The sequence below is a fragment of the Globicephala melas genome, chromosome 1 (genome assembly GCF_963455315.2).
Source record: "Globicephala melas chromosome 1, mGloMel1.2, whole genome shotgun sequence".
In the NCBI taxonomy this organism is placed as follows: domain Eukaryota; kingdom Metazoa; phylum Chordata; class Mammalia; order Artiodactyla; family Delphinidae; genus Globicephala; species Globicephala melas.
Window position 1 is genome coordinate 44,593,613 of NC_083314.1, and position 27,156 is coordinate 44,620,768.

Consider the following 27,156-nt stretch of genomic DNA (forward strand, 5'->3'; position numbering starts at 1 on the left):
GAGATTCCTAATGTCCTGGACTTTTACTACCCTGCCACATATTCAGAGAAAAGTAGACAGCCTTTCAGTGCCTTTCCAGCCACTTATAAGGTAGAGGGTAGTAAATTTAGATCAGATGCCCAAGTCTATTTTTAAGAGATAGAAAGGATGGGGGGAATGGGGTCTGCAGTTTTGCTACTTGAAAACAAACATTAAAAAATAAACATAAAATGTTTTCAAAGGCTTATTATATGCTGGGTACTACTGAAATTTCCCTATTTGCTTAATCTTATGTGGTTGGTATTATATGTATCCTATCTATTAATGAAGAAATTGAAGCACAGAGTAGGTAGATAACTAAGGGTCATGAATCTAGTAAGTGGTGGAGCTAAGATTCAAATCCAGAGAATCTGGCATTAGATGCCCCCTGTTCACTCCATTGGCCAATGCAGCAGTTAGGACCCTGAGGAACAGAGTGTGTGCCCTGGTCTTCAATGAGACCCACGGTCCTTCTAGAGTGAAGTCTCTGGCTGGTTGAGGAGTTGGGATGGTATCCATCAGCTATTATCACCCTGTAGTGTAATTACATTCCCTTTCCTCCTCTAGGCTCCTTGAAAATGAGGACAGCATCTGTTAGTCTTTGCTTTCCCATGGTGTTTAGTGTGGTGACTAGCATCAAGTAGACCAAACATCTGCTGAACAAATGAATGGGGATGGACTCTCTGATGTGTCACTGTATTGTTAAAACTGCATCCTCTGATGAAAACAAAAGACAAAATCAGAGGCAGGACTCACAGTGGTTGAGGGTGCAGTCTCGGGAGAAAGAATGCATACGCCCCCTATGTTCAGACACTTAGCAGCTAGCAGCAGTTTAACCCTGAGCAAGATGCTTTGCCTCCCTATGCTTCATTTCCCTCATCTGTGAAAAGAGGGTGATGATCATGGTGTCTTCCTTATAGGCTGTGGTAAGGATTAAGTGAAATGAAATGAAATGAAGTGAAATAAAATTCAACTCTTGTTGAACGGCGATAACAAGCACACAATCATTCTGATCTGGTATTACTTTCTTAATCACAGGGCAATCATCAAAGAAAGGAAAGAGTCGTGGGAGTCTTTCACGTCTAACAGAGAGTGACAGTCGAGAGGAGTATGCCCGTGCCAAACAGAGTAGCACAGGGAACCACTCCAGAAGAAAGCACTAGGTGTTAAAAAGGAACGCTGGAACTAAAACATCCTACACCAAAGACCTGCAAGTTATATGATAGGATAGTCATTAAGATACATTCTCATGGGACTTCTAAATATCATCATTGATCTCCTTCAAAAACTATAAATTTCTTGACAATTATTTCTTTATTTGATAAAATTTCCTTCTGATATAACATAGCCAGCTAGCCAGCATTACTTAGAAGCGGGAAATAAAACCAATCCACAAGTCTGGGACGTGCAGGGAGAGGTTTTTGGGGGGGTGGGGGGATTGGAAGGGGAGATGTTTGAAGACACGAGTTGGGAGAGGTGGAGAGAAAGGATGGGGAAACTCAGAACAAGTGAATTATCCATTTGATAGTGGATTTTTCTGTGTTAGGTTCTTGGACACAAGAGTATAACGTCTGTGGGTAACTCTGAGATTTCAAACTTGGACTTTGCTTAAACCTAGGAAGCATTAATTAGATCATTGACAATCACCCAGTTTACAAAGAAATGAAAGAGTTAGACTGTTTAGTTCCTTTCCATCTTCAAAGGTGAACGGTTTAAGTACATCCTTTAGATGTGTCTTAACTTGTATTTCCAAACTGTAACACCATACAATGATTTACGTGCCTCTGATGTTCAGCCAAATAATTTCTTTACTTTGGTTTCTCTTTTATGTTAAAAAAAAAAAGATGAAAGATACCTAGACCTTCTTTAAAAAAAGAACAGGAAGAAAGAAAAAAACTACAAGTTATCTCAAGAGAGAGTTGATACAAAATATATCCCACTAGGTTAGGAAATTGGTGAACAAGGTTAAGAGAGTAAAAGCATAATACTCTACAGATTCCTTTAGAAACAGTAGATGAAAAATCGCTCTAGTAAAATGAAAGGACTCAGTATGGGCATGGCTTCACTGCAGTTCTTAAATCTATTAAATGTGCAGTTATCATTAAAGCATCTATATTCTCTAGAGTTTAAAATATTTATATAATAGGAGAATCTGGAACAATGAGAAAAGAAAAATGGCTAAATTATCTGCTAAAAATTTTGCAAATCCAATTTTAACACTGTCACTCTGCTTTTTGTTAACAAAAGCTTTTACTTTGGTGGCTTTAAAGCACATATTGGCTCATACAATTCCAGTAACCCCTCACAGTATCTTTTTTCACACACATCAAAAAAGAACCATCGGGCTTCCCTGGTGGCGCAGTGGTTGAGAATCTGCCTGCCAATGCAGGGGACACGGGTTCGAGCCCTGGTCTGGGAAGATCCCACATGCCGCGGAGCAACTAGGCCCGTGAGCCACAACTACTGAGCCTGCGCGTCTGGAGCCTGTGCTCCTCAACAAGAGAGGCCACGATAGTGAGAGGCCCGTGCACCGCGATGAAGAGTGGCCCCCGCTCGCCGCAACTAGAGAAAGCCCGTGTGCAGCAATGAAGACCCAACACAGCCAAAAATAAATAAATTAAATTTAAAAAGAAAATGTACTTGAAATTTAATTTCATGTATTAATAGCCAATAAAAAATTTAAAAAAAAAAAAAAAAAAAAAGAACCATCGCTCCAGCCTTTTCCTAGACTCTTCCACTCAAATTTACTTCCCAGCAACCGACAACTAGCCACCTGGTTTCTGACAAACACAGTGGCACAATTTCCCCACTATGAAAGCAAAATAACAACATTATGAGGATTGTAACAATACCAGTTAACATTTATGGGGCACTTACCCTGTATCAGACCTGTGTAGAACATTTTACATGCATTATCTCATTTAATCTTATAACAACTTCCTGAAGTGTATAATTCTATTATCCTCATTTTACAAAAAAGGAAACTGGGACTTTACAGAGACCATGTCACAAAGAAATATAGAATTCTTATCAGTTGGAATACATTTATCTTTAGGTAACTTAATACTCAACTCTAACTGGCTTAAACAAAAAGATCACTTCCCTGATTCAGAGGCTTAGAGGTAGGATGGTCTGAGTGTTGACTTAAGCCAAAGGCTCTGGATTTTCTTAGCTCTTTCCTCCCCCTTGTATTTGTTTCATCCTCAGACTTGTATGAAGATGCCTGTACCAAATCTGGAATTCACATCCATGCAGGACAATATCTAGAAGACAACTTTTCCAAGATACCCTTAGCTAAATTTCCCTGCATCCCAGTGGCACAAAGTATATGAGATGACCTTTCCTGAACAACCTGGAAGGCGGATTGGAAATGCTATGGTTGACATATGAATTAAAGCCCGTCCCTGTTGGCATCAAACTTCAGCTTATAAAAATGGACGATTTTAGCAATGCTTTTTGCTAGCCCTTTTCTGCCTAGCTAAAGTTAAAGATCAAAATATCAGTTGATGATCTGGGAGAAAAACACTATTAAGATTCCAGGGGGTTAAATTTATGTTATATACATATATCTATAAAATTTTCTGTAATTCACACCAAATTTTTTAAATTGTTCCTATAAATTACTTGGTAATTATCAGAATTATTAGGACTATAAAAAATATGCATTACCCCATTTCTTAATAAGTAAGCCTGTACCTCTGTAGGGCTCATATTCTCCATTTAAGACAACAGTATTTTCTTTTCTTTTTTTTTTAAAGATTTTTTTTTGATGTGGACCATTTTCCTTTTCAAGTCTTTATTGAATTTGTTACAATACTGCTTCTGTTTGTTTTTTTTAATTAATTTATTTTTATTATTTATTTTTTTATTTTTGGCTGCATTGGGTCTTTGTTACTGTGCGCGGGCTTTCTCTAGTTGTGGCGAGCAGGGGCTACTCTTCGTTGCAGTGCACGGGCTTCTCGTTGTGGTGGCTTCTCTTGTTGCAAATCATGGGCTCTAGGTGTGCAGGCTTCAGTAGGTGTGGCGCATGGGTTTAATTGCTCCGCAGCATGTGGGATCTTCCCGAACCAGGGCTCGAACCCGTGTACCTTGCATTGGCAGGCAGATTCTTAACCACTGGACCACCAGGGAAGTCCTAACAACAGTATTTTCAAGTTTGCATAAATCAATTTTCTCTGAGTATATGAATATAGAGTTACATTTATGGGACAGACGAGGTTATATTCTAGCTCTATGGCCCAACTCCTAAAAAAGCCCTATGGTTCCCCCTAAAAGTTTACCCAGTTTGTTTTGAGACTTCCAAGTTATGCCTGACTGCTCACAGCAGGTTCAAGCAACTGTTCTTTCGAATGCTCTAGGTGCTGACCACGGCCATGTCTCTTCTCACCTCTTCTCTAGTACCTTCTGCTGAGAACCACCCTGTCTACTGGGTATCCTCTGCTGGCAGCAATGTCCCATCTGTCTACATTGAACACCACTGCCACTTCTCCCAAAAGCCTCACAACCCCCTAAGCAGATGGTATCCCCATTGATACAAGAGAGAATGTTGCTTTTCCTCACTTATGCCCTACTTTGTGCTGATGATACTGACTGTACCCCAGAGTCTTACATAATTCCAGGTTAAAAAGCAACTCCAAATAGTGGCCTTTCTTTTTTTTTTTATTGGAGTAAAATTGCTTTACAATGTTGTGTTAGTTTCTGCTGTACAATGAAGTGAATCAGCTATATGTATACCTGTATCGCCTTCCTCTTGGACCTCCCTCCCCTCCATCCCACCAATCTAGGCCATCACAGAGCACTGAGCCGAGCCCATGTGCCATACAGCAGGTTCTCACTAGCTATCTATTTTACACATGGTAGTGTATTTATGTCAAACCTAATCTTCCAATTCGTCCCATCCTCTCCTTCCCCACCGTGTCCACATGTCCATTCTCTACATCTACGTCTTGATTCCTGCCCTACAAGTAGGTTCATCTGTACTATTTTTCTAGATTCCAATATATGTGTTAATGTATGATATTTGTTTTTCTCTTTCTGACTTACTTCACTCTGTATGACACTCTCTAGGTCCATCCACATCACTACAAATGACCCAATTTTGTTCCTTTTTATGGCTGAGTAATATTCCATTGTATATATATACCACATCTTCTTTATCCATTTATCTATTGTTGGACATTTAAGTTATTTCCATGTCCTGGCTATTGTAAATAGTGCTGCAATAAACATTGTGGTACATGTGTCTTTTTTGAATTACAGTTTTCTCAGGGTATATGCCCAATAGGGGGATTGCTGGGTCATATGCAGTTCTATTTTTAGTTTTTTAAGGAACCTCCATACTGTTCTCCATAGTGGCTGTACCAATTTACATTCCCACCAACAGTGCCAGAGGGTTCCCTTTTCTCCACACCCTCTCCAGCATTTATTGTTTGTATTTTTTTGACGATGTCCATTCTGGCCAGTGTGAGGTCATTAGGGTCAAGCACAGTGTATGGGATGGGACAAGAAACCCAGTTCCTGAGACGGTCCTGCACTCTTCTCCAACTCTCCTCTTCCCAGGCTCCCAAATTCTCATGCAGATGTTTATTCAAATAACTGCTAAGGGCTCAGTAGTTGAATAGTTGTCAGACCTGCCCAGGCATTTCTGGATCACTACAGTGGACACAATATGGACTCAAGCCACATATCACTCTAAGGCTGTTTCTTGCAAGAAGAAAAAACATTTGGACTAAAGTAACCTCCCAGGTTTGTATATCACATATTAATAAAAAATATTTTTGCTAAAATGTTTATTCTAGAAATATGCAATGTCCTATTAGTTCCACCATGATGTAATAGGAACTCTTTAGTTATAAAAGGACTACTGAACCACTTCTTTCAAGACAAGGAAGTTTGTCATGAAATTCACAGAACCTGTATATTGACTATATTCCCTGTGCTGTCCATTATATCCTTAAAACTTATATTTTTTATACTTAGTAGTTTGTACCTTTTAAACCCCTTCATCTATTTTGCCCCCTCCCCCACCCATTCCCCTCTGGTAACTAATAATTTGTTCTCTGTATCTGTGAGTCTATTTCTGTTTTGTTACATCTGTTTGTTTTATTTTTTTTAGATTCCACATATAAGTGAAAATACACAGTATTTGTTTTTCTCTGTCTTATTTTACTAAGCATAACACTCTCCAGGTTTTATATATATGTATACATATATTTATACATATATATATAAAATCCTGTCCTACAAAGAGAAACCCATATTTTTAGCTCACATCAGAGACTTAAATATTTACCACATATTAGATCACAAAAAAAGAGGAAAAAAAGGGCTTCCCTGGTGGCGCAGTGGTTGAGAGTACGCCTACCAATGCAGGGGACACGGGTTCGTGCCCCGGTCTGGGAAGATCCCACATGCCACGGAGCGGCTGGGCCTGTGAGCCATGGCCGCTGAGCCTGCGTGTCCGGAGCCTGTGCTCCACAACGGGAGAGGCCACAACAGTGAGAGGCCCGTGTACCGCCAAGAAAAAAAAAAAAAAGAAAGAGGAAAAAAGAAAACATACACACACAAACATATATCTACATATATGTGCCTATATATATATATGTGTGTGTTAAGTATCTGTGAATATATATATATATATATATATATATATACAGTCAATCATGCTTGTTATCTTTCAACCAATAGTTGAAAAATTGTTCGTTAAGAAAAATTTTAAATAATACTAATTGCAGTAATGACAAACAAAAAACTGTAGAATTTTTCGATACACTGACCACATCAAATCAAATGTGAATTATACCCACGTAAAATTTTATCTTTGTTCTGGCATGTTCCTAGAAACTTAAGTGGGAGCCAAATAAATAAGTAAACAATATTTTATCATCACAAGTAAGGTCAAGGAAAGGTAACAAAAAGAAAGAAATAATCATGACAGTTAAATATATCTCAAACACTTCTTTAGAAAGTACCAAGATTTTCTTAGCATATAAGTTATAGATTTTATTATCATAAAAATTTTTAGATAAGTATATAGTTACTGAGTTATAGTTTCTTACTTTTAATCTTAGAGCTCAAACTTCATTAGAATTTGGCTTAATAACTCACTTTTTTATATTCTACTTCAGTAAACGAATGTAAAATGAGTCAAGTAAAAGTCAAATCAAGCCTCATTTTACCAGCTATCCAAAAGCTGTACATCAGAAATACAAACTGACCTTACTAAACAACAACAACTACAAAAGTTTTCAAGTTCCACTAAATGAATTTTAAATAAATGTATGCTTAAATCTAAATAATTTATCAGTATAGCATAATACAGTCTAGAAATTAATACCAGATAAATCTATGTTTCTCCACATTGTTTTAATGACTTTATCGACCTGTGGGGAATGGGGGAAAATGTTTTTTTGTTTGAATTGTTTTTGAAATCAAAACTGACACAATTAGGTTTGCCTAACTGATGCTGGTAAGGTAGCTGGTAATAAAGTAGACCCACTTTATTAAACTGACCTCATTAACTTGTTTTTTGTCCAGATGGAACACTTGACCAGAACTTGTAGAGGCAATTTCTTCATAGACTCTATATCCAATATGGCCCCTGTCATCACAATCTCCAGTGAGCACAAATACCACCTATGATTTTTGAAAAAAGAAGATAGTTTAAAGGGTTCTCAGAAACCAATATATACTTATTGAGCACTTACTATGTATTTACATACTACCAAGCAAGTGGAAGATATATAGATATAGATATGCATTCTACTGGTTCTAAGCCTGAACTCAAGAGGCCTTGGGTATTTCCACTTGCTCTCTAGTGTTTCTGCATTGGTCATGAGAAGAACATGCCTAAACTAGCTTCCTGGTCTCAGAAAGTGGCTGAGAAACCTGAAAGGCAGAGCCAAGTCATCCCAAGATCACCTAGATAAGCCAAACCCAAACTATGCCCAGATACACAAGTGAGCAAGCATAGTCTAGCAAAACTGAAACCTGCAAACATGTGAGAAATAAATGATTATTGTTTTAAGTCATTGAGAGAACACCTTGTTATGCAGCAATAGCTAACTGATACAATGAGTAACTGACTCAGACAAGATTCCACACAGGAGGCGATATTTGAAATACAGGCCTTTTCTGTCAGGGCTATGTTTTTGTCAGTTATAAGGATAAGATGGTAACAAGCATCTTAATTAAACTCTAATCATTTCTTCTCCATATTATGAAACAAGGCATTCATATGCTACATACAAATATCACATATCCATTTAACATGTTTAGATTAAATGACACATACATATTGGAGTCCATATATATGGATCAATAGTTGTAATTATTGACATCTGTCACACATAGTATAGTCAGGGAGGGGAGGCAATCTCTTGTATTTCTTACAGCTGTGTTCAGATGGAAAATTCAGTGGTGGGGAGTTGATTCCTACTCACTTGTGACTGTTTCTGTTGGATAAGCTGCAGCACCTCATGAGTGAGCCGATAATCCTTGGACCGTGCATCAGTGAAAACATAGATGAAAGAACCAGGAAGAGAAATCTCCAAGGCAATTTTTATAGCTCCAATACTCATTTCTGGACAATCGCCACCACCCTGTTGAGGAGCAGTGATAAAAAAGTCAATTATTTCATTAGCAGAAAAGAGATACCTTAGTTATTACAAGTTGCTGTAGGAGCTCTAGAACTGAGCGGTTGTCTTCACTTTTATTTTCTGTCAGTTTGCCACTGGATTAACCACTTTGGTTACAAGGAGATGGAAAAGATATAAAATGATGCAGTGTTAGAAAAACCTGTACTTATGCATAAATTAAAAATTCACCCATATGATCCTACAATCCCACTCCTAGGCACCATAATTCAAAATGATACATGCACCCCGATGTTCACTGCACCACTATTTACAATAGCCAAGACATGGAAGCAACCTAAATGTCCATCGACAGATGAATGGATAAAGAAGACGTGGTGTGTATGTATATACAATGGAATATTAACCATAAAAAAGAATGAAATAATGCCATTTGCAGCGACATGGATCGAACTCGAGATTATCTAAGTGAAGATTATCTAACTCGAGATTATCTAAGTACACTTTGCTGTACACCTGAAACTAACATGACATTGTAAATCAACTGTATTTCAATAAAAATAAGTAAATAAACTAAACTTAAAAGAGTCAGGAAAAGAAAAAAAATAATAAAAATTCACCAAAAATACAGAAAATAGAAATTGTTATATGCTTTTTAACTTGATTGACTCCCACTCTCATACATGACTATTTTATACATCCCCTCTTTTCTTATCCCTTCTCACTCTTATTTGATGACTTTTCTTCTATTGTACTGAGAAGATAGAAGCAATCAGAAGAGAACTTTCGTAAACTCCCGCACCGATACCTATTAACGTCCAGCAACAGCAGGCACATGCCCCGCCTTCATGGTGAAGGAATCATTTACACCCACAGCTTAGGCTAACTTCTCACCTGGGCCTAGTCAAGGACATGGCTCCTATGGCTGTCCCTTCTCCCCACTCCATTGTCAAACATTCTGTCTTCACTGGATCATTCCCACCAGCAAACAAACACACTGGTTCATCTCCCATACCCAAGTTTCTGCCCAAATGTGACTTATCAGAGAAGCCTTCCGTGACCACTTTATATAAAATACACTCCCTCTGTCACTCTTTTCACTCTGCTTCATTATTACTATTAACACATGATCTCTGTGTTTTATTTTCTACTCAATTAGGCTCAATATACCTTCCTAAACAAAAATAGCCCTCACCGTAAGAGGAATTCTTGTCACACTTATTTCCTTCCAACACATGTGAACTGACAGATAAAACTGTAAGCATGCTGTAATTACCATTTTATACATTATATTTTAAATTTAGAGCTATATCCTGCTTATGTTATCATGTCATCAATGTTCTTCAAAATCACAGGTTTTAGTGATTGTATAATATTCTGTCTATATCCCATAATTTAGTCAGGCATTTCTCTATTGTTAAATATTAATTCTCTTTCAAATTTTCCTGTTATAAATAAATACAAATCTATTATAAATATGCTTATATTTATAATATATATAATATAGTATTTTTTTTCTCATTAGCAGATGTCAATAACTACAGGGTCAAGGAAATGGACTTTCAACCAATATGTTTTGAGCAATGAATAACTGCTAAACACCCTGCAAGGATTTAGGTACGCAAAGACGAATAAGCCAAAGTATATTGTCCTTAAGGAACTCATGCCTAGAAAAGACAATCAAATAAAAAAGCAGGGCAGCTTGGGATCCTGGGGGGCCTCGTGGTTCCACAGTCCACTAGAACCCAGTGAGTAAGAGCTCTTTCTCAAAAAGAAAATAATTACTTGATGAAAGGGATACGGTTTTACCTTTAAACTCTGAAGATTCTACTTGATTATCCTATTGGGGTTTTCCCTAGGCTCCAAACAATCTCTGATTCTGATACAGATACCCTGAGCACCACAGGATCTAATCAGGGTCATGAGAACCAAGCACTAGAATTGTTTACACTTTAGCCTGGACCACCTGAAGAATCTTTTCTTGCACTGGATGCCACTCAGTACTTACAGCCTTTAAACATCATTTATTCAATGAGTTGGAACTGAGCACCAACTGTTACAAATTACTTCTAAAACTGAGACACCCATTAAATATTATGCCACTTTCTTAATAGTAGAGGGCTGGACACTGCAGTAACTTTCGAGAAGATAACAGTTATCGACTCCCAGAAATTTTATTGAGTTAGCAGTTCCTTCTATTTTTTCAGTAAATATCTCCTATCCTCTTTTACTTATGTGCATTTTCACAGGATCTAGCTTAACAGATAATACTGTTCTCAAAAACTTGTATACTTGTATCCTCAGACTGTACTTATCTCCCAAATTCCAATTTTCTATTTACAAGTGCTTGTTAGACACCTACTCCTAGACGTCTTACAGGTGTCTACAATTCAGTGCATGTACTATGGAACTCACTGTATTTTCCCCAACCATATCTTCCCTATTTTTGTTAATGGTACCATCTGCCTAGATGTTCAGTTCAAAACCTGAGGCATTTTTGACTCCTCCCTCTTTCTTCACCTAATCAGTGGTCAAACCATTTTCCTTCTACACCCATCATGAATCTGTTCCCTCCCTTCCTCTTTACTTCCTACAATTCACTCTTCTTATCATTAATTTTATTATAAGTATAGCCTCCTATCTAATCTGCTCTTCCTACCACCAAACTTTATATTTCCTGAAGTAAAGAGCTGTCTATATCACGTTCCTAGTTAAAATCTTTCACTAACCACTGTGTTGGATCAAATTATCTTTCTGGCTTTCTATCTCCTGATGCTCCCTCTTCAAAAATTGCTTCCTTGGTAATTAGACTTACCTTGGTGATCATTGTGAAATGTACAGAAATGTTGAATTAATATGTTGTGTAACAGGAACTGTGTTGTAGGTCAATAATACTTCGAAAACAAACTCACCGAAAAAGAAATCAGATTTTGGTTACCAGAGGCAAGGGGAAGGGGAATTAGCTGAAGGCAGTCAAAAGGTACAAACTTGCAGTTAAAAGTAAGAGAAGTACTAGGGATGCAATGTACTACATGATAAATATAATGAACACTGCTGTGTGTTATATATGAAGGTGGTTAAGAGAGTAAACTTTAAGAGTTCTCATCACAGGGGAAAATTTTTATTCTATTTCTTTGGTTTTATATCTATATCGGATGATGACTGCTTACTAAACTTATTGCAATAATCATTTCATGATGTATGTAAGTCAAATCATCATGCTGTACACCTTAAACTTAATACAGTGATGTATGTCAATTATATCTCAATAAACTCGAAGAAAAAAATTGCTTCCTTTAATCTGAGGCTATTTCCTGTTCTTTAACTATGCCCCTTGCTTCACATCTTAATTCCTTTAGTACTTTCATTCAAGTAATCTTTCTACTGCTGCATCTCCACCATCAAACATTCCTTACCGATGTGTGCATGTCTAAAATCTCCCATTTTCTATAAGCTATTTGATGGCAGGAACTGTGTGCTAAGTCCTTGAGAACTCAGTTCATAGCATTTGCTGACATACAGTAATTATTGAGTAAATATTTGTCAAATTGAATTATTTTCCTTCCAAGGTTGAGACAATATGCCTTCCCCTCTTTTAAAATGTTCTCTTTTCTCCCATTCAGATATACTTCCTCACTCTTCAGATGTACTCTAATTTGCTTTATTCTTTAATAATGAAACATATTTTCCTTGGCATAACAGTTATTTGGAGGGATTACCGTGTGCAGCAAATGCCCCTGAGTGAGCATTTGTGGGCTAGGAAAGTGGGAAATAGCTACTGGGCACATTGGTAACTTTAGTATGTTGGATAGGAATAATTGTTACTTGTAGCCAACTCTGCATATCTGTAATGAATACTCTGGACTGCTCAAAAATGTATTAGATTCCTACTGTATTTTCAGAAGCTTAAGCAAAAAAACAATTTCTCACCTGCACTTGACATTGTGCACCTGAGTGGAATCACAATATAAGTTATCCATTCCACAGCATTTGTTAAATGGCCAAGTACACAATAATCCTCTGTGGTAAATAACTCTCTGGAGAGATGAATTGCTTTTTGCTCATTGTCACCTAGTAGCAAGGGGCTAGGAGAAGTCATCTGTCTGTGGGCCAAAAATCAGAACAGCTAAGTCATCTTCAGAGATACTTGTTAGGAATGGCAAGAATGATAAATCTTGTCCAGTTACTGAGTGGAGAACAATCTTTGAGCCACTTGACTCGCATTCAAATTTACTCTAAGAGAACCTCGGGATGCTCATCCCTCCACATCATCCAGGAGTAGATTCTAAAGACCACTAGAATCCTTGGAAGTTTGCCTATCTCATTGTACATGTAGGTTCTTGAAAAGAAAAATAAGTTTCTTTTTTCCAAAAGAAGTTAACATATAATGTTATAGCCTTATAAAGGTCCCTCTCTGATACTTGAGTTTAATTTTCTAATCATTTTAAATCATAAATAACCATTAAAATGATCTATAAAGGGAAGACTTCAGATATGTGCTATCTACTGTAGTAGCCACTAACTAGCCCTATGTGGCTACAGAACACTTGAAACTGAGGAAATGAATGTTTTTATTTTAAAATTGAAAACTGAAGTACTGATTTTTATCCTGATGACATGTTAAATTGATAATATTTTAGATATAATGGGTTAGATTATTTAAATTAATTTCAACTGTTTTTTAAGATTACATATGTGGCTCACATTCTACTTTTATTGGACAGCACTGCTTTAGAATGATATGTTTGGTTTAGTTACGCAGGCTTCATTCTAGACTATTATTTGTAAAGCTGTTGATTTGATCTAAAAGTCTTCCGTGAACTTTGCTTCCTGGAAGAAGTTATTAGAAACAAAATTTCAAGTTGTTTTCATTTACTAAGGTTTAGGAATCAAGCTAAAATCTACTCCAAAAATCTATAAATCACTTACTTTGTTTAAACATACACACACACACACAAAGTTTATAAATAAAGTTTTTATATATTTACATAAACATATAAAATATCTTAGAAACTTAACTCACAGGTTGGCTAACAGTGTTTCCCAAATCATTAACTGATCTTCTGATCATTAAATTTAGCTAAAAGGTAAATTTGTCAGAACAGGACTGAGAACCATTGTCAAAACGTCCATGCTTATAAATAAGCCTAACAAAGTCGGATACTTTAGGTTAATTTGGGTCAAACTCATGTACAGATTATAAAATTAGTGCAATGGGATTGTGACTGAAATTATAAAAACAAACTGTTTTAAGTTTTTAGTTCCAAACTTAAAAAAAAAAAAGTAGTCCGTTAAAAGTCTTAACATTTTCTGTTTTGACCTGAATACCAAATGGAAAAGTAAAATAATATTCTATAAAACACCTACGATGAAGAAATTTAGAATAAATGAACGTGAATCTATGAAAAGTCTCATTTATTTAACTGATACTTTGTTGGTGATGACACTCTACTTGTATTAACTCAATGGATATCAATTGTGCACCAAGCACTGAGACGGTATTGTCACACATGCTCCGCTATTTACACTTTACATCAATTGATGGGGGAGGTATCATTTTTAGCATATTTTATTGACAGAGCACTAAATCTTGAAAACCCCTTTCCCAGGATCACACAACCAGTATGTGAAAGAGCAGGGATTAGGAACTCAATTCTGCCTGGCGTCACGCAAACAGCAGTGTGGCATTTTATTCCCTCATCTACTTCTGTGGCTGCAAGCAGCTTGTCAGGGACACTGTAAAAGCAGCAGAAGAAAGATTCTCCTTCTTCTGGATGCCCACGGAATATTGTTCATTCTATTATAGCATTCGCTGACTTGTACGTATAACTTATCTGCTTCCTCCCACTAGATCATTGTTCCTTGGGGAACTTAGTAAGTGTTCCATTGTTGTTTGATGAATGAATGGGTAAATGAATGAATAGTGGGTAAATGGGTAAATGAGACTGTGCAAAGCAATCCTGACACAATCTAGACACACTTGCTGTATTAAGTCTTAGCTTTGCTCAAGCCTAGACCATCTCATTTCAAGTAGTAAAATTCCAGAGCTAAGTCTCCTGAAAATACAAGTGCCAAAAGTTGTTCTTTAAGTAAGCAATACATATATGAATATATATATGTGTGTGTGTGTGTGTGTGCGCGCATGTGAGTGTATATATATAAAACTAACTCCCCCCATGTCTCCCCTCTCCCCCTCCTCCCTCTTCTTCCCTCTTATCTCTCTCTCTCTTTCTCCCTCCCCACCTCCCTCCCCCCACCCCGCATCATGAGGTCAATTTTTATATTTAACAGAAAACAAACACAGCAATGTATATGCATCCCCCGAAACCACATCAACCTGCACAGATACATGAAAATGAAAGCTGTGAGGGAGATAAAGTTGCATAATGCATTGAATTGCATAATTCCCTAAAGGTATATAAGAAGGGCCTGACTTTGTTAACTTAGAGTTTTTATTTGAATTCTGAAATATAACTAATTTGTATCAGTAGTTTCATTCATCATTTTGTCTTTATAATTCTACTGATTGTGACAACTTACCAAGTTGCCAAAGACACTTCAGATAGAAAAAAATGGTAACCTCAGAATTACAGTGATAATTATGTTCAGAAAATAAATTCCTGTCAACAAGATTAAATAAGAATGAACAGAAATGCTATCAGTCAAGGGAGTAATAAAACAGATTACCATGCTGTCTTTTCTAAATACAAGACAGTGTGGGAGCGGTACTGGAAGAAACTGAACCTTTAAACCCTGAGAGGAGCTGGAGAAAAATGAGGTCTCTGTCCAAAACCTGATGGGAAAACACTCATCAAACAAGAGATCAGAGAAGGAAGAAGGCTAATCTCAAGGCAGGCCCTTGCCATGCCTTATTATTTCTTCCAACCCATTTCAATTCTTCTATTCTCATCAGCCATTTTCAATGAATTAGTGTTTATACCAGTTGTTTTCCAGTTACGCCTAACTCTAAGCCATCAAAAAATGAAACATTGTTGGTAGGCTCATGCCTGAATCCAAAAGAACGTCTATTGGCGTTACAATATTTACCCTTATTCTAACATGACTACAACCTACTAAGCCTAGTTTCAGAGTCAAACTGTATTTTCCTTTCACATGGAACACCCATTGTTTCGGATGTCTTATTTGCATCATTTTCCCTTTACATATAAAATTTAGAAATGAAACTCAGTTGCAAGCTGAACAAAAGTTTACAACCCTCAGTTCTCTTTCTAAAAATACAGCTGTGCGATTCTATAACCCAGAAAACAGAATGTACATGTGGAAACCATTAAATTACATTGAATTTAATTAAAAGTTGCTCCCAATCAAGTATAAAGTAAATCAAAATGACTGTAGAATCCTAATGCATCAGTGACATTTGGTATTCATCACTTGTAGAAAATACAGCAGGGATGTACTGAGGGACAGAATATTTCAGAGTCCAAACTTCAAATCTCCATAATCAAAAAAAGAAAAGGATGCATCCCAGGCAGTCCACCATGCTGCCCTTTACTAGTCTGAAGAAGGTGGAATACAAATCAAGGCATCAAAGAACTGCTGATCTCGATCCCAGGAACATTAAAGGTTAACAATGACAACCCTTTCCAGGCTTTCAGGTTATCACCTGTCAGTAGTAGGAGTCTAACGCTTCAGAAATTGATCTTTCCAGTTACTGGAACTTATTTTATGTTGAGCCTTACGAGGATATTCAGTTCACTTCCATTTAAATAATCATAAAGAAGAGACTATGTACCAGACGCTCAATATCTTGATTCATAAATCAGAAAATAATGTGCCTTTATACCTTAAAATATTTCAAAAGCTTCATAATTTACATGAATTATAATAGACCATGGTCCTTTCAATAGGGAAACAGCGTGGAAGCAACCAAGCAGTAACAAAACCACCACCGAATACCTTCTCGTGATCAGGAGACATATAGAAGTGTGCAGGGTTAACTCTAGGCAAAAATGGGAAACTGCAAAATGATATCTTGGAATTCTCAGTATCCACTTCAGTAATTCTCCTCTTCTCTGCTACTTAGAGAATTCCCTCCTCCTTCAAGGATTCTGTACCTTTTTATTGGGACCTTTTCTTTTCCCATCAAATTAAGACACTGCCTTGGTCTCTGGTTGGAAAGGACTCCTGGTCTCCAAATGTCTCTTTGAGAGAGATTCAAATGTCTCTCTTGTTTGCTCAGTGAGAAGGAGCCAGAAGAGGGCAGGGGCATGGTCTAAGGAGGCCCTTGTAGCCAATCATCATTTGCTTATTCAAGGACTAGGCATTCACCCTGCTTGCACTTCCTCTGGGAAGGCTTTCTTTCTCCCTGTCTTCTCTCTGCTATGACCCTTCTCTACCTTTCCTCTGTACTACCTCAGACTCTACCTGCCCACTTTCTCTTCCTTTCTGTTCCAACATTCACGTATGGAATTTACATGCTTTCCAGCACATTTGGCATAATCTTTGTTACTAATTGAAGAAGCTGTAATGTTGTGATTCTTTTTATTTAAAGTGATAAAAATATATTTATATTATGTAGGTTATAATAGGTCTTGATGAAAAAAATTAACAATGTATTTTTACTAATAAAATCATTATAATTTGTGAATGTTACATTTATATAGAAGTTGGAGATAGATAAGTTTTTTTGTTTGTTTTTTTTTTTAGAACAAGTAAGTAGTCATTAAACAAAATTGGTGAACTAAGATCTAGGTCATCTCAAAGGAGGAGACTAATATATAGAGAGAGTAGATAAATGAGGAGTTTTTAAAATCAACATGAATATAGAAGAATGGAGACCCGGTTTAAAGTTTGCATAAGGAAACCTGAGGGACTTAGCTGGTGACTGGACCAGTATTCAATAATGGGATATTCCTGCCCAAGAAAGCCTGTATCAGCCTTGAACATCAACAGAGGCTCCCAGATATTGCTCCACAGGAGCCCCAGGTATCATCTGCTGAGGAAGGCCAGTGCTATCAAATCTCTAACTGATGCCAGTTCATGCCTGGGGTACTGATAAGTTTCTGGAAGGGATCCGAACATCTGAAGGGATAACTGAACAAATACTACTCAAAGTCAATACCAAAACCAAGACTCTACTAGTCTTCTTGAGACTTTTTCAAGGCCTAAGAAGAAAAAAAGATGGCTTCTTGAGAACTGCTTCAGATCAATTTGGATTGAGAAGAAACTCTTTAATTTCCCTTAAAGAAACTCTTTAATTTTCCATTTTGTTGAAAGTGAGGTTTATAGGTTTTTTCTAGGAGTCATGGCTTTAGATCAAGAAATATTCTCCCAAGAAAAACATTTTGACCTCCATCCTCACCATCACCTAAAACCTGACAAAATCAGGTATAGTACTTATTGCGGGGAACAGAGCAATCCCTTGATTGACTTAATACCATGAATGGAATAAATCCAGGCATCATAGGTCAAAGGAGTCCTCTTCCTAAATGTTATTCTGTCACATATATTTGCAATATTTACTCCACAATGACTTATGTACGTACCCTTAAGAACATCCCCACACATCCACACTTTGAAAAGAAAATCAAGAAATGTCCCATCATAATCCACACCCACCCCATTCTAAATGCCTATGTATTCTGCTTTGAAAAAGCAATGCAACGGTCAGAATACCCTTCTATACTCTTTGTCCTTCGAAGTGCACACAAAAGGTCATTAAGAAATCAGCCAACTATTTGCTTCTGGATAGGGATACCAGGATGGATAGCTAGAAAGGAGTCAATCATTCCCAGTGCCCTCCAGTTACTTATCTTAGTCCCCATCCCTCACTTCCTGGGGATATAGGATTGTTTGTCCCTCTAGTAGAAAACTCCAGCAGCAAACTAAAGTTTGAATAGATGCTTCATTCAGGTACCAAGAAATTTCAACAATAAAAATAATCGAAACCGCCTACAAATACAACTGCAGTATAAACACTACCTTTCAATCTCTTAAAATACATCTTGTTCTCGTGTCTCTCCAAGGTGACTGTGAGGTTACACTTAAATAAGCTTAGCGCGCTAAGTAGCAAGAACACATGCTGAGCAAAGGGAGTCATTTTCAATGTACAGTTATCATTCTCATTAGCCGCTCAGTAACTTTAGGTGAGCTGCTAACCCAAAGTGACTGGAGGTAGAAGAGGAAGTCGAAATCTTTAAGAAATAAATTTGTTTCGTTGAGGATGAGACCAGCCCTAGACCTACATCTGTCTTTAATTCTCTACTTTCCTACTTTGAAGTAAAATACAAAGAGAAATTATATAAATAAACGTTAATTTGATTAGCTTAATAAGGTTACTTAAACCACTCTTTAGAAGAAAAGTAGCCAAGTGAAAAAGGACACTGGCTTTGACATTAAATACCTCCACTTTTGAGACTAGCCTTGCTCCTTGCCAGTTCGGTGACCTGAGGAAGATGTTACCTAAGCTCTCAAAGCTTGAGTCTCCTCATTTGCAAAAAGGAAGATTAAGATTTGTGTAGGTTTGAAATGAGAGGATGACTTTAAAATACATGCAAAATCTTTCACAAGGCACAAGTTCCATAGTTGTTCATTTATGGTATAATTATTTGGTGATTATTTCTGCTAAAAGAACCTCGGAGTACTAGAGATAGTAGTAGTAATAGCAGTAACAATAGCTAACATCTATCAAGTCCTTATTTTGGGTCAGATGCTGGTTCTACTATTCTTGTAGCTTTCACACGTATTATGAGTTGTATGTATTGGACTCTATCTCACTTTCTTCCCTAAATTAAATACATGCCATTCCTCCTGTAAAAGTGTGTATATGTATATGCTGATATATATGCATTTGTAAGTTAAATGCATATTTGTAAGTCAAATGCATATTAAGAAAACTTAAATGGAAATGAAAACTGCTTTCTTCAGTTGAATCATGTCCAATACCAAACATGAAAATCACATCTCTTATAGCTCTACATTATATTTATCCTAACATATAATCCTTTCCCTTTTCTTGTTCTAGTCAATTTTACTTTCTTAATTTTTTTGGTTATATATCAGTTTTGTTTTTTAAATTCATATAGAAGACTTCTATAAATATAGAAATAAAAAGGACACTTTTGCACAGTAGCATGATTTAGAATACTTGAAATTAAATAAAATGTATACTGAATTGATATCATAAATCAACATTATCCTCTGTTTTAACAGTCTTTGCCTATCTGGCCACAGTTTTTCATATTCTCTGTTGGCAGTTAATTCTAACATCAACTGTTCTTATACTACAGCAGAACATTTTTTCCCCTTAACATCAGTTTGCCTATTTATTCTCCTGTTTCAGTTAAAGAATGACAGTAATTGGATCTTACCCTAATCTTCATAACTCTATCTTGTTGCTATGTCATGATGTTGTTCTACATATTTTTACTCTTATTCTTGCTTTTATTAAGGTCAATTTTATCAAAACACTTCTCAAAGAAAAACTAAATTATGTGTGAAATTTTTCAGGTCTGGGGATCAACCATCTATATGAAAAAATTATAATTCCATTACTGTAGAAATATCTTCCTTCTCTACACTTCAAATGTTTGACTAATATGCTTTTTGTTCTTTAAAATGTTTGGATAAAAGGCTTGAAAGCATATCATTGCCAATACCATTTTCTAAAAATCAACAAGCTTTATAGTTTCTTATAAAGACTGTGACCTGAGGCAGGACTTCGCACTGCACATTCACAAGGATATTAATTCCCAAAGCTCTGTGTGATTTGAATACCATTGCTGTCATTTGTCTTCCCTTCTTTTCCCCAGAGAGAAAGCTCAGATACTTTTCAAGTTACTTCTCTGCATTCCAGATGAAAGAAGATGAAGGAAAATGAAATTAACGTTATAAATTTAATGATTTAAGTTTAGCGATTTTTGTTACGTTTTTCTTGGAAATTTTTAAATTGCTTTTCCCCAAGTTAATTCCATATCTCTACAGGAAAAATAGCTGAACCTAGTAAAAAGTTAATGGGCAATTATTTAATTTACTTCCAACTGAATTTACTTTTCTTGTTTTCAAAACGATTAAAGTATGAAAGGAATATTTTTAAAGTTTTCTTTTTTAGGAAATCCAAGTTAATTTTAATAAGATAGCAATCCTTGTTGCTCTTTATATCAGTGATTTGGGAGGAGTTACTAAAAATGGTAGAAGGGCAACTGAAGAATTTAGTATTATTCTAAAATTTTATGAAATTTGTAAATTTTAGTTTCACAGAGTGATTTATGAAATAAATTTATTTATTTATGAAATAAAATATTCTCTACGAAACACTGAAGAGAAAACAAAATATATTCTTTAGGTTAGATGTTAAGCGATAATGTAGCCTAGTGTCTTGTCATATTTGACCCTTACTTGGTGACATTTTTTGCCATTGATTAAAAAAGGAATAATTCACTAGAAACTTTGAAAGTAAAAACACTTCCTTGGTATTCCCAATGCCTATAACAATGCCCGATTTTGAATGAAGAGAAAAAGTAAATATTTGATTTCTTCCCTGGCTGGTTGTTCTAATTAAGCATCCCCTTGGATCCCAAGACAATTCAAAAATGAATTCCATAAGATGCAGCCAGTACAGAGGAAATCTCCAGAGAAATGGACACGAGCTTTCATTCCAGGGGAGAAAGAAAGATTATTTTCTTGAACAGAGATGTCATATGACCCTATAGAGTGTCTGTATCAAGTTCAATTCCAGATATTGGCTGGGGAGAGAATCAATGGAGTATGATTAAGAATCACAAGCCTTCACCCTGGAGACAAATGGAGCAAGGAGGATAAGGGTACTCCCTGAAGATCCGTCAGAACAAAAGAAGGGGAGAGGCAGGAAATCAGGAAATGCCAGCGCCAGGTCTCATTGAGAATGTAGGCATTTTCATTCTGGCCAGATTTCCAAGAATATATCCCAGCTGAATTCTTTTTTGAAGAGAAAAAAAATGAATACAGTAAATCTCTTCCTAACATTCTATCAGCTAGAAATCTCCATTACTTGGCCCTTCTGAATCTTTATATAATGAAAACTGATGATTAGGTTTTTAAGTATCTTTTGTACCATCAAAGTAAAGTTTGTATTATACCTGATATAGTTTAACTGTTAAATATACATTTTTAAAAGAAGCCACCCATGTATGACATTCATTTATAGCTATTTAAGTCCACTCTACTGCAGACACTTGTTCATCCCACAGTGGACCAGAGGCTCAATGAGAGCTACGAGGCTCTTGCCCTCAGGAGCTCATGATAAAATACCAGAACATAAAAAGTTTAAACAATCAGGGCAGTACAATTTCTAGTTCCTATGATCCATGTACAGGATAGAAATTTTTCTGTAAAATTTTTTTTCAAAGAATGTGGACATCCAAAGCGGCAAAGAAGTTGCTATATCAAGGGATAGAAAAGTAAATTGTCAGTAAGTATCAAGATAATGACTGAAAAAGAATGACATGGTATAAGAGAAAGGAAATGGAGGATTAATGAAAAAGATTATCAGAAGAAATTGAATAAAAGAGAAAAACAGTCAAGGGATAACTATATATACCTATTTAGATATTTATGAAACATAATTCAATTTAGTATGCAATTTAAAAATAAAGACAGTCACAATAAAAGAATCACGATGGAATACATATTTGGAATGCCAAACTTTTGAGTTTTTTCATCCTATGCCCCAATTATGCTCATACCGTATATAGTTCCAAATCAAGTCATGCACCCTACAGTGAACCAATAAAGTATTAAACTTCAAACTCTAATTTGGACTCCGTTAATTTGTACATAATGGTTCGTTTGTTCGTTTGTTCATTCATTCTTGCATTCATCAAAAATTCAGCACATTCTATATGCCAGGCATTTTACTAAGGGATTCACTGATGAGCTAAATCAGACATAGTTCTTCACTGTGAAACGCCAACTAGTTTGTGACGGAGAGAGGCAGTGAGATATGACCGAGCCTGGAGGATAGGGCGGGATTTTCTGAGGAACTGGTATTCCAGATGAGATTTTGAATATAGGATTTTAAACTAGGTTAAAGGAGCATGGACGTGAGGGCAGGATGAAGAACAAGAACTTCCTATGCAAGGAGAACAGCATGTGCAAAGGTCCTGTGGGGAGACAGGTGGGGATACAGACAGGAGGAGGCTCTATGCAAGGCCCCTGTGGCAGAGCTCAGGGTCCAAGGGAGAGAGCGGCTCTAGGAAGGGCTCTAGGTTGACAGGCCTCAGGTCACTCATGAACTTGGGAAGACTTTGATGAGATGGGGGTAGGAGGTGAGTGGACTGGGTATTAGGGAGAAATGTTCAGAGATGTATTTTGAAATTATTTTGTCTGCCTGTCAGAGTAGAGAAAGGCCTGGAAAAATAAAAAGAAGAGTAAATGCAGGAAAATCACTTAGAAGCTTTTTTGCATTAATTTAGCCTAAAGATACAGTAACTGGGACTAGGACAGTGCCAATAGAAAAGGAGAAAAGTCAATTGATATCAAAATTATTTAGAAAGTTAAAAACCAAGACTTGATTCATAGTTTGTATATTGGGGTGGGGAGGGGGGAGAGAGGCAGGGAATGGATACAGTAAGGATAACTCAGATCTTTGGTAGTATAACCAGAATATTGTAGGCATCATTCACAAAGATAACAAATACAGAACAAAGAGCAAGGATTTAGGACCAGATTTGGGGCAGTGGAAAGAGAACATTTGTGAGTTTCACTTTGGAGGGCCACTGTGACATCCAAGAGCCTGACATAAGGGTCTATTTCTCAGAGGAGAGGCCTAGGCTAGAAACATATTTATGTGGGTATGGACGATTTCCCCTAAAGAGAAGAAATAAAAATGAAAGAAAATATAGGGCCACTTTCAAAACCTCCTAGGATCCTAAACATTTAATGGTCACCTGGACAGAAATGAGCTGCCTAGGAAGCTGAGGGAAAGTGGGAAACAAAATGAGAGCACACGTAAGGTAAGAGAATGTCTCAAGAAGAAGGGAGGGGCCAGTATTGCCGAGAATTACACAGATGTTAATCTAATATGCTGACAAGTGAAATGCTACCGCTGCATTTAGCAAAATACAAATCATATATCACCAACTAGAGCTACTTTGACAGAGCAGGGGTGTGGCAACTAGATCGAAACAGACTGAGGAGTAGATGGGGAAGGGATGTGAAGAAAAGATGGCGGTCAATACAGACAATATTCTTGACACTGAAGGAACTGAGAGAGAGAAGTTATTTGTAAGAGGATGTGAGAAAAACAGAGATTTGTTGTTTATTTTGTTTTGCTTATAATGGTTTGATTTGTTGGGATCCGTTTGTTTTGGGGGGAGACGGAAACATATTTAAAAGTAAATGGGAACTCTTAAGCAGTTGGAAAAAAAAAGAAAAATACAGTTTGATAGGTTAAGATCCTGAGAAAGCCAAGGAGTTGTGATTAAGTAGGGAATGAGGATGGGATGGATACCAGATGTAGGTGGATTACATGCTAGGTATGAGGAAGCAGAGGGCTTCCATTTATATATGCCTGTGTGTGAAACAGTAAGTGAGACAGCTTGCTCAGACTAGATCGTTAGCTGAAATAGCCAGTAGTAAAAGGGTAATGGGATAGAGGTTTAAGAAGAATGGATAAGATTTGCAACTGTCATTGAGAGGAATGGGAGATATAATTGACCAAAGAAACATAGTAAGATCATGGAAGTACTAAGAGTCCAGTGAAAATAGGTGGTTATGTATTTACAGTGGAAGCAACCTGCCATGTTGTGAGGTTTCAACAGCACTTGGCCATCGGTGGACATAATTGCAGTCATTCAGGAATGAGGTTTTGCCTTTTGAACAGAAGAGCAATGGACAAGAAAGAAAAAGGAGTGTTTTTGAAATGACAGAGCTCTGAGCTAGATGGGAAGAAAGTGAAAAAGGAGAGATCTGATGGCCTTGGAGACAGGATAGGGGTCAATGGACTAGAGTGCTTGATGAGGGTGAAGGAGTAGTTGTAGTGTAAATAGCTGCAAAAACAAGCTTGTGGACCTGCTTGAATTAGTGATCTGAGAGACGGAACAGATTGAGGTGATCATAAGATCCAGAGGGTGTGTGTGAGAATAGAAGACTGAGATGGAGCACTGAAAAGGTCATTGAAGACAAATAGCACGTCAAAGAACTGAGAGGAGAAGGTTCTGACAGGTCATCCCCATCAATGCTGAAGTGCACCGGAATGACGGCAGCCCAAAAGGAGAAAGGCAGCCAATGATTCAGGTATCAATAGCTTAAATGAATGATGAGGACTGGCCAAAAGATCTGTAGGTGATTGCAGCAGAGACCATCCATGGAGGATAGGACAGTAAAACAGCCTCAAAGAAGCAATTCTTTTTTGACTAATGGATTTGGGAATAATGACCTCAAAGCAACAATGAGGAGATGGTGCATATCAACCCTATCTCCAAGTCCTGTTTTCAGAATAACATTTAAACCAATTATTCATCTTCTCTACTAACAAAATTATACTTACAGTCAAAAATTTTGTAAAGATGACTTATAGCAAAGAATATCAAAATTACCGTAATTATACCACTACTATTACAGGGAAAGAATTAACTGCTCCTTATGATTCTCAGGGAAAGGAGTCATCTGGAACAAGAGTCAGTAAACTTTTTCTCTAAAGCATCATACAGTAAACACTTCAGGCTTTGTGGGCCAGTCTGTCACAACTATGGAATTCTGACATTGTTGCATGGAAGCGGCCATAGACAATGCATAAATGAAGGTGATATTTTGAACCCAATCTATCCCACTACCATATCTGTCATTCAAATTAAGTCAGAAAAAGTGGTGTTAGAATTTAAAAACCAATAACCACTGCTTTCAGACTTAAAACTAAAGAAAATCAACCAGAAGTTCATTATTTTCCTTTCCCTTAAAAGAAATAAAATTGAATGCAAGAACTCACCTGAACATAGAGTTCTCTGAGCTCATACTGAAATTTCTTGGGATCTGTGGTAACTGTTACTGGGCCAATTTCTGTGGAGATAAAAATGACATAGGTCAAAAATAGTGATCAATAGCGTTAAAGACTTCAAGGTACTATGTCTGCAAATGTCTTTTCACTATGCACTACATGGTTATTTAACAATTAGAAATAGTCAGCAAAACAACAAAGACCACTTCTCAATTTATAGCAACCAAAGAATACCTTAAAATTTGCTGTAAATTATGCATACCTTAAAAAGTGGATTTTTAGCCTCAGAAAATGCAGAGATAGTGAAAAAGGTCACAGGACAAAGAGTCAGGAGACCCCAGTTTCGGTCTCTTTTTACTCTCACCAGTCAGTGATATTAATTGGGCACCTACTTTGTTGTTGAAGTCTAAATGAATCACTTATTCATCTTTTAATTCTTCTTTCTCAACTATAAATTGTAAATTTGTCTGCAAATAAAAAATTTAATACTGAACAAAAAACAAATGACCCTTCCCTGTCTATCCCACAGGGTTTTTAAGAACTTGTAGAAGCAAAGATATGAGGATATTAAAAGTTCAGAAAACAGTCCCTATTGCTTCCTTCACCATGGCTGGTGTTGCTGTCCATCACTATCACCATTCTCCTAAGCTGGCTTTGACCACCATAATTATCTTTGGGGTCACTGACACCCTCATAACTGCCTTAATGTACTGCACAAACCATTGTTTCAAGTGGAAACAGGTGAGGGGACCACTGCATTCCTTGGAACACCAAGATCTAAGTCAGGTGAAGAGAAAGAGCCCAGATACCAGTGTGGATTAAATTGATTGATTGATTGATAGAACAATAGTGAGAAAGATATAAATATATAGATATAGATATATACAGCAGGTTTATAATAAACATTTTAATGTGCCAAGACCATTTTCTAAAAACAGAAAATCAACCTTTAAAATAGACAACCAGAAACTGGCCTTTACAGGTATCAATTACTTCCCCCAGGAAACATTCATATATTTAAGTAATAGTATTAAAATTCATCCAAGTATCATGTGTACAGACATACCACCTTAAATTCCCAGGGTGGATGAAAATTTTTCTATTTTATCTAATGAAGATAACAATACAAAATTATAAAAGTACTTAACATTTAGTTTTTATAAGACATTATCTAGCTTCAAATGCTTACTGCTAGAAAAGGACTTTACAACTTCAAAGGCTAATAATTAATTAGCCAGGCCTTCTATAATGTGCTAAATGTGATATAAAAACAGACTTTTAGTATTTTAGAAATAAATGAGGTAAATTGGAAAGGAAGCACAATATGCCTGTCATAAGGCATGTAATTTTTCTTAGAAATTACATGAAAAAAATGTCACCATCCTTCACCAGATTAGACACCTTGAAGTATGCAAAAGGAATGGAGAGGCGATTGAAGAAACTGTGTGAAAATGCAAACATCTGCATTCTATACAGAGCAGAACAGTCACTGGCTGTGTAAAAGTCATGTCCTGAGTATATGGAAAATCGGAGAAGCCCACTCCCTCAAGATTAAACAAAGGCATACTTTGCAAAGGAATGCAAAACAGCAAAGAATATGCTAGGCAGTTA

At 36.7% G+C, this 27,156-nt stretch overlaps 1 protein-coding gene across 1 annotated transcript in view; it reads right to left on the reverse strand.

Annotated features, from left to right (window-relative positions):
- HMCN1 (hemicentin 1) overlaps nt 1-27,156 on the reverse strand; it is a 521,171-nt gene that overhangs the window by 386,789 nt on the left and 107,226 nt on the right. Inside the window, exons 2-4 of the mRNA XM_030873036.2 lie at nt 25,537-25,607; nt 8,460-8,618; nt 7,531-7,653 (exon numbers count right to left, since the gene is read on the reverse strand). Of these exons, the coding sequence (XP_030728896.2) occupies nt 7,531-7,653; nt 8,460-8,618; nt 25,537-25,607 (353 nt within the window). The remainder of the gene's footprint in view (nt 1-7,530; nt 7,654-8,459; nt 8,619-25,536; nt 25,608-27,156) is intronic.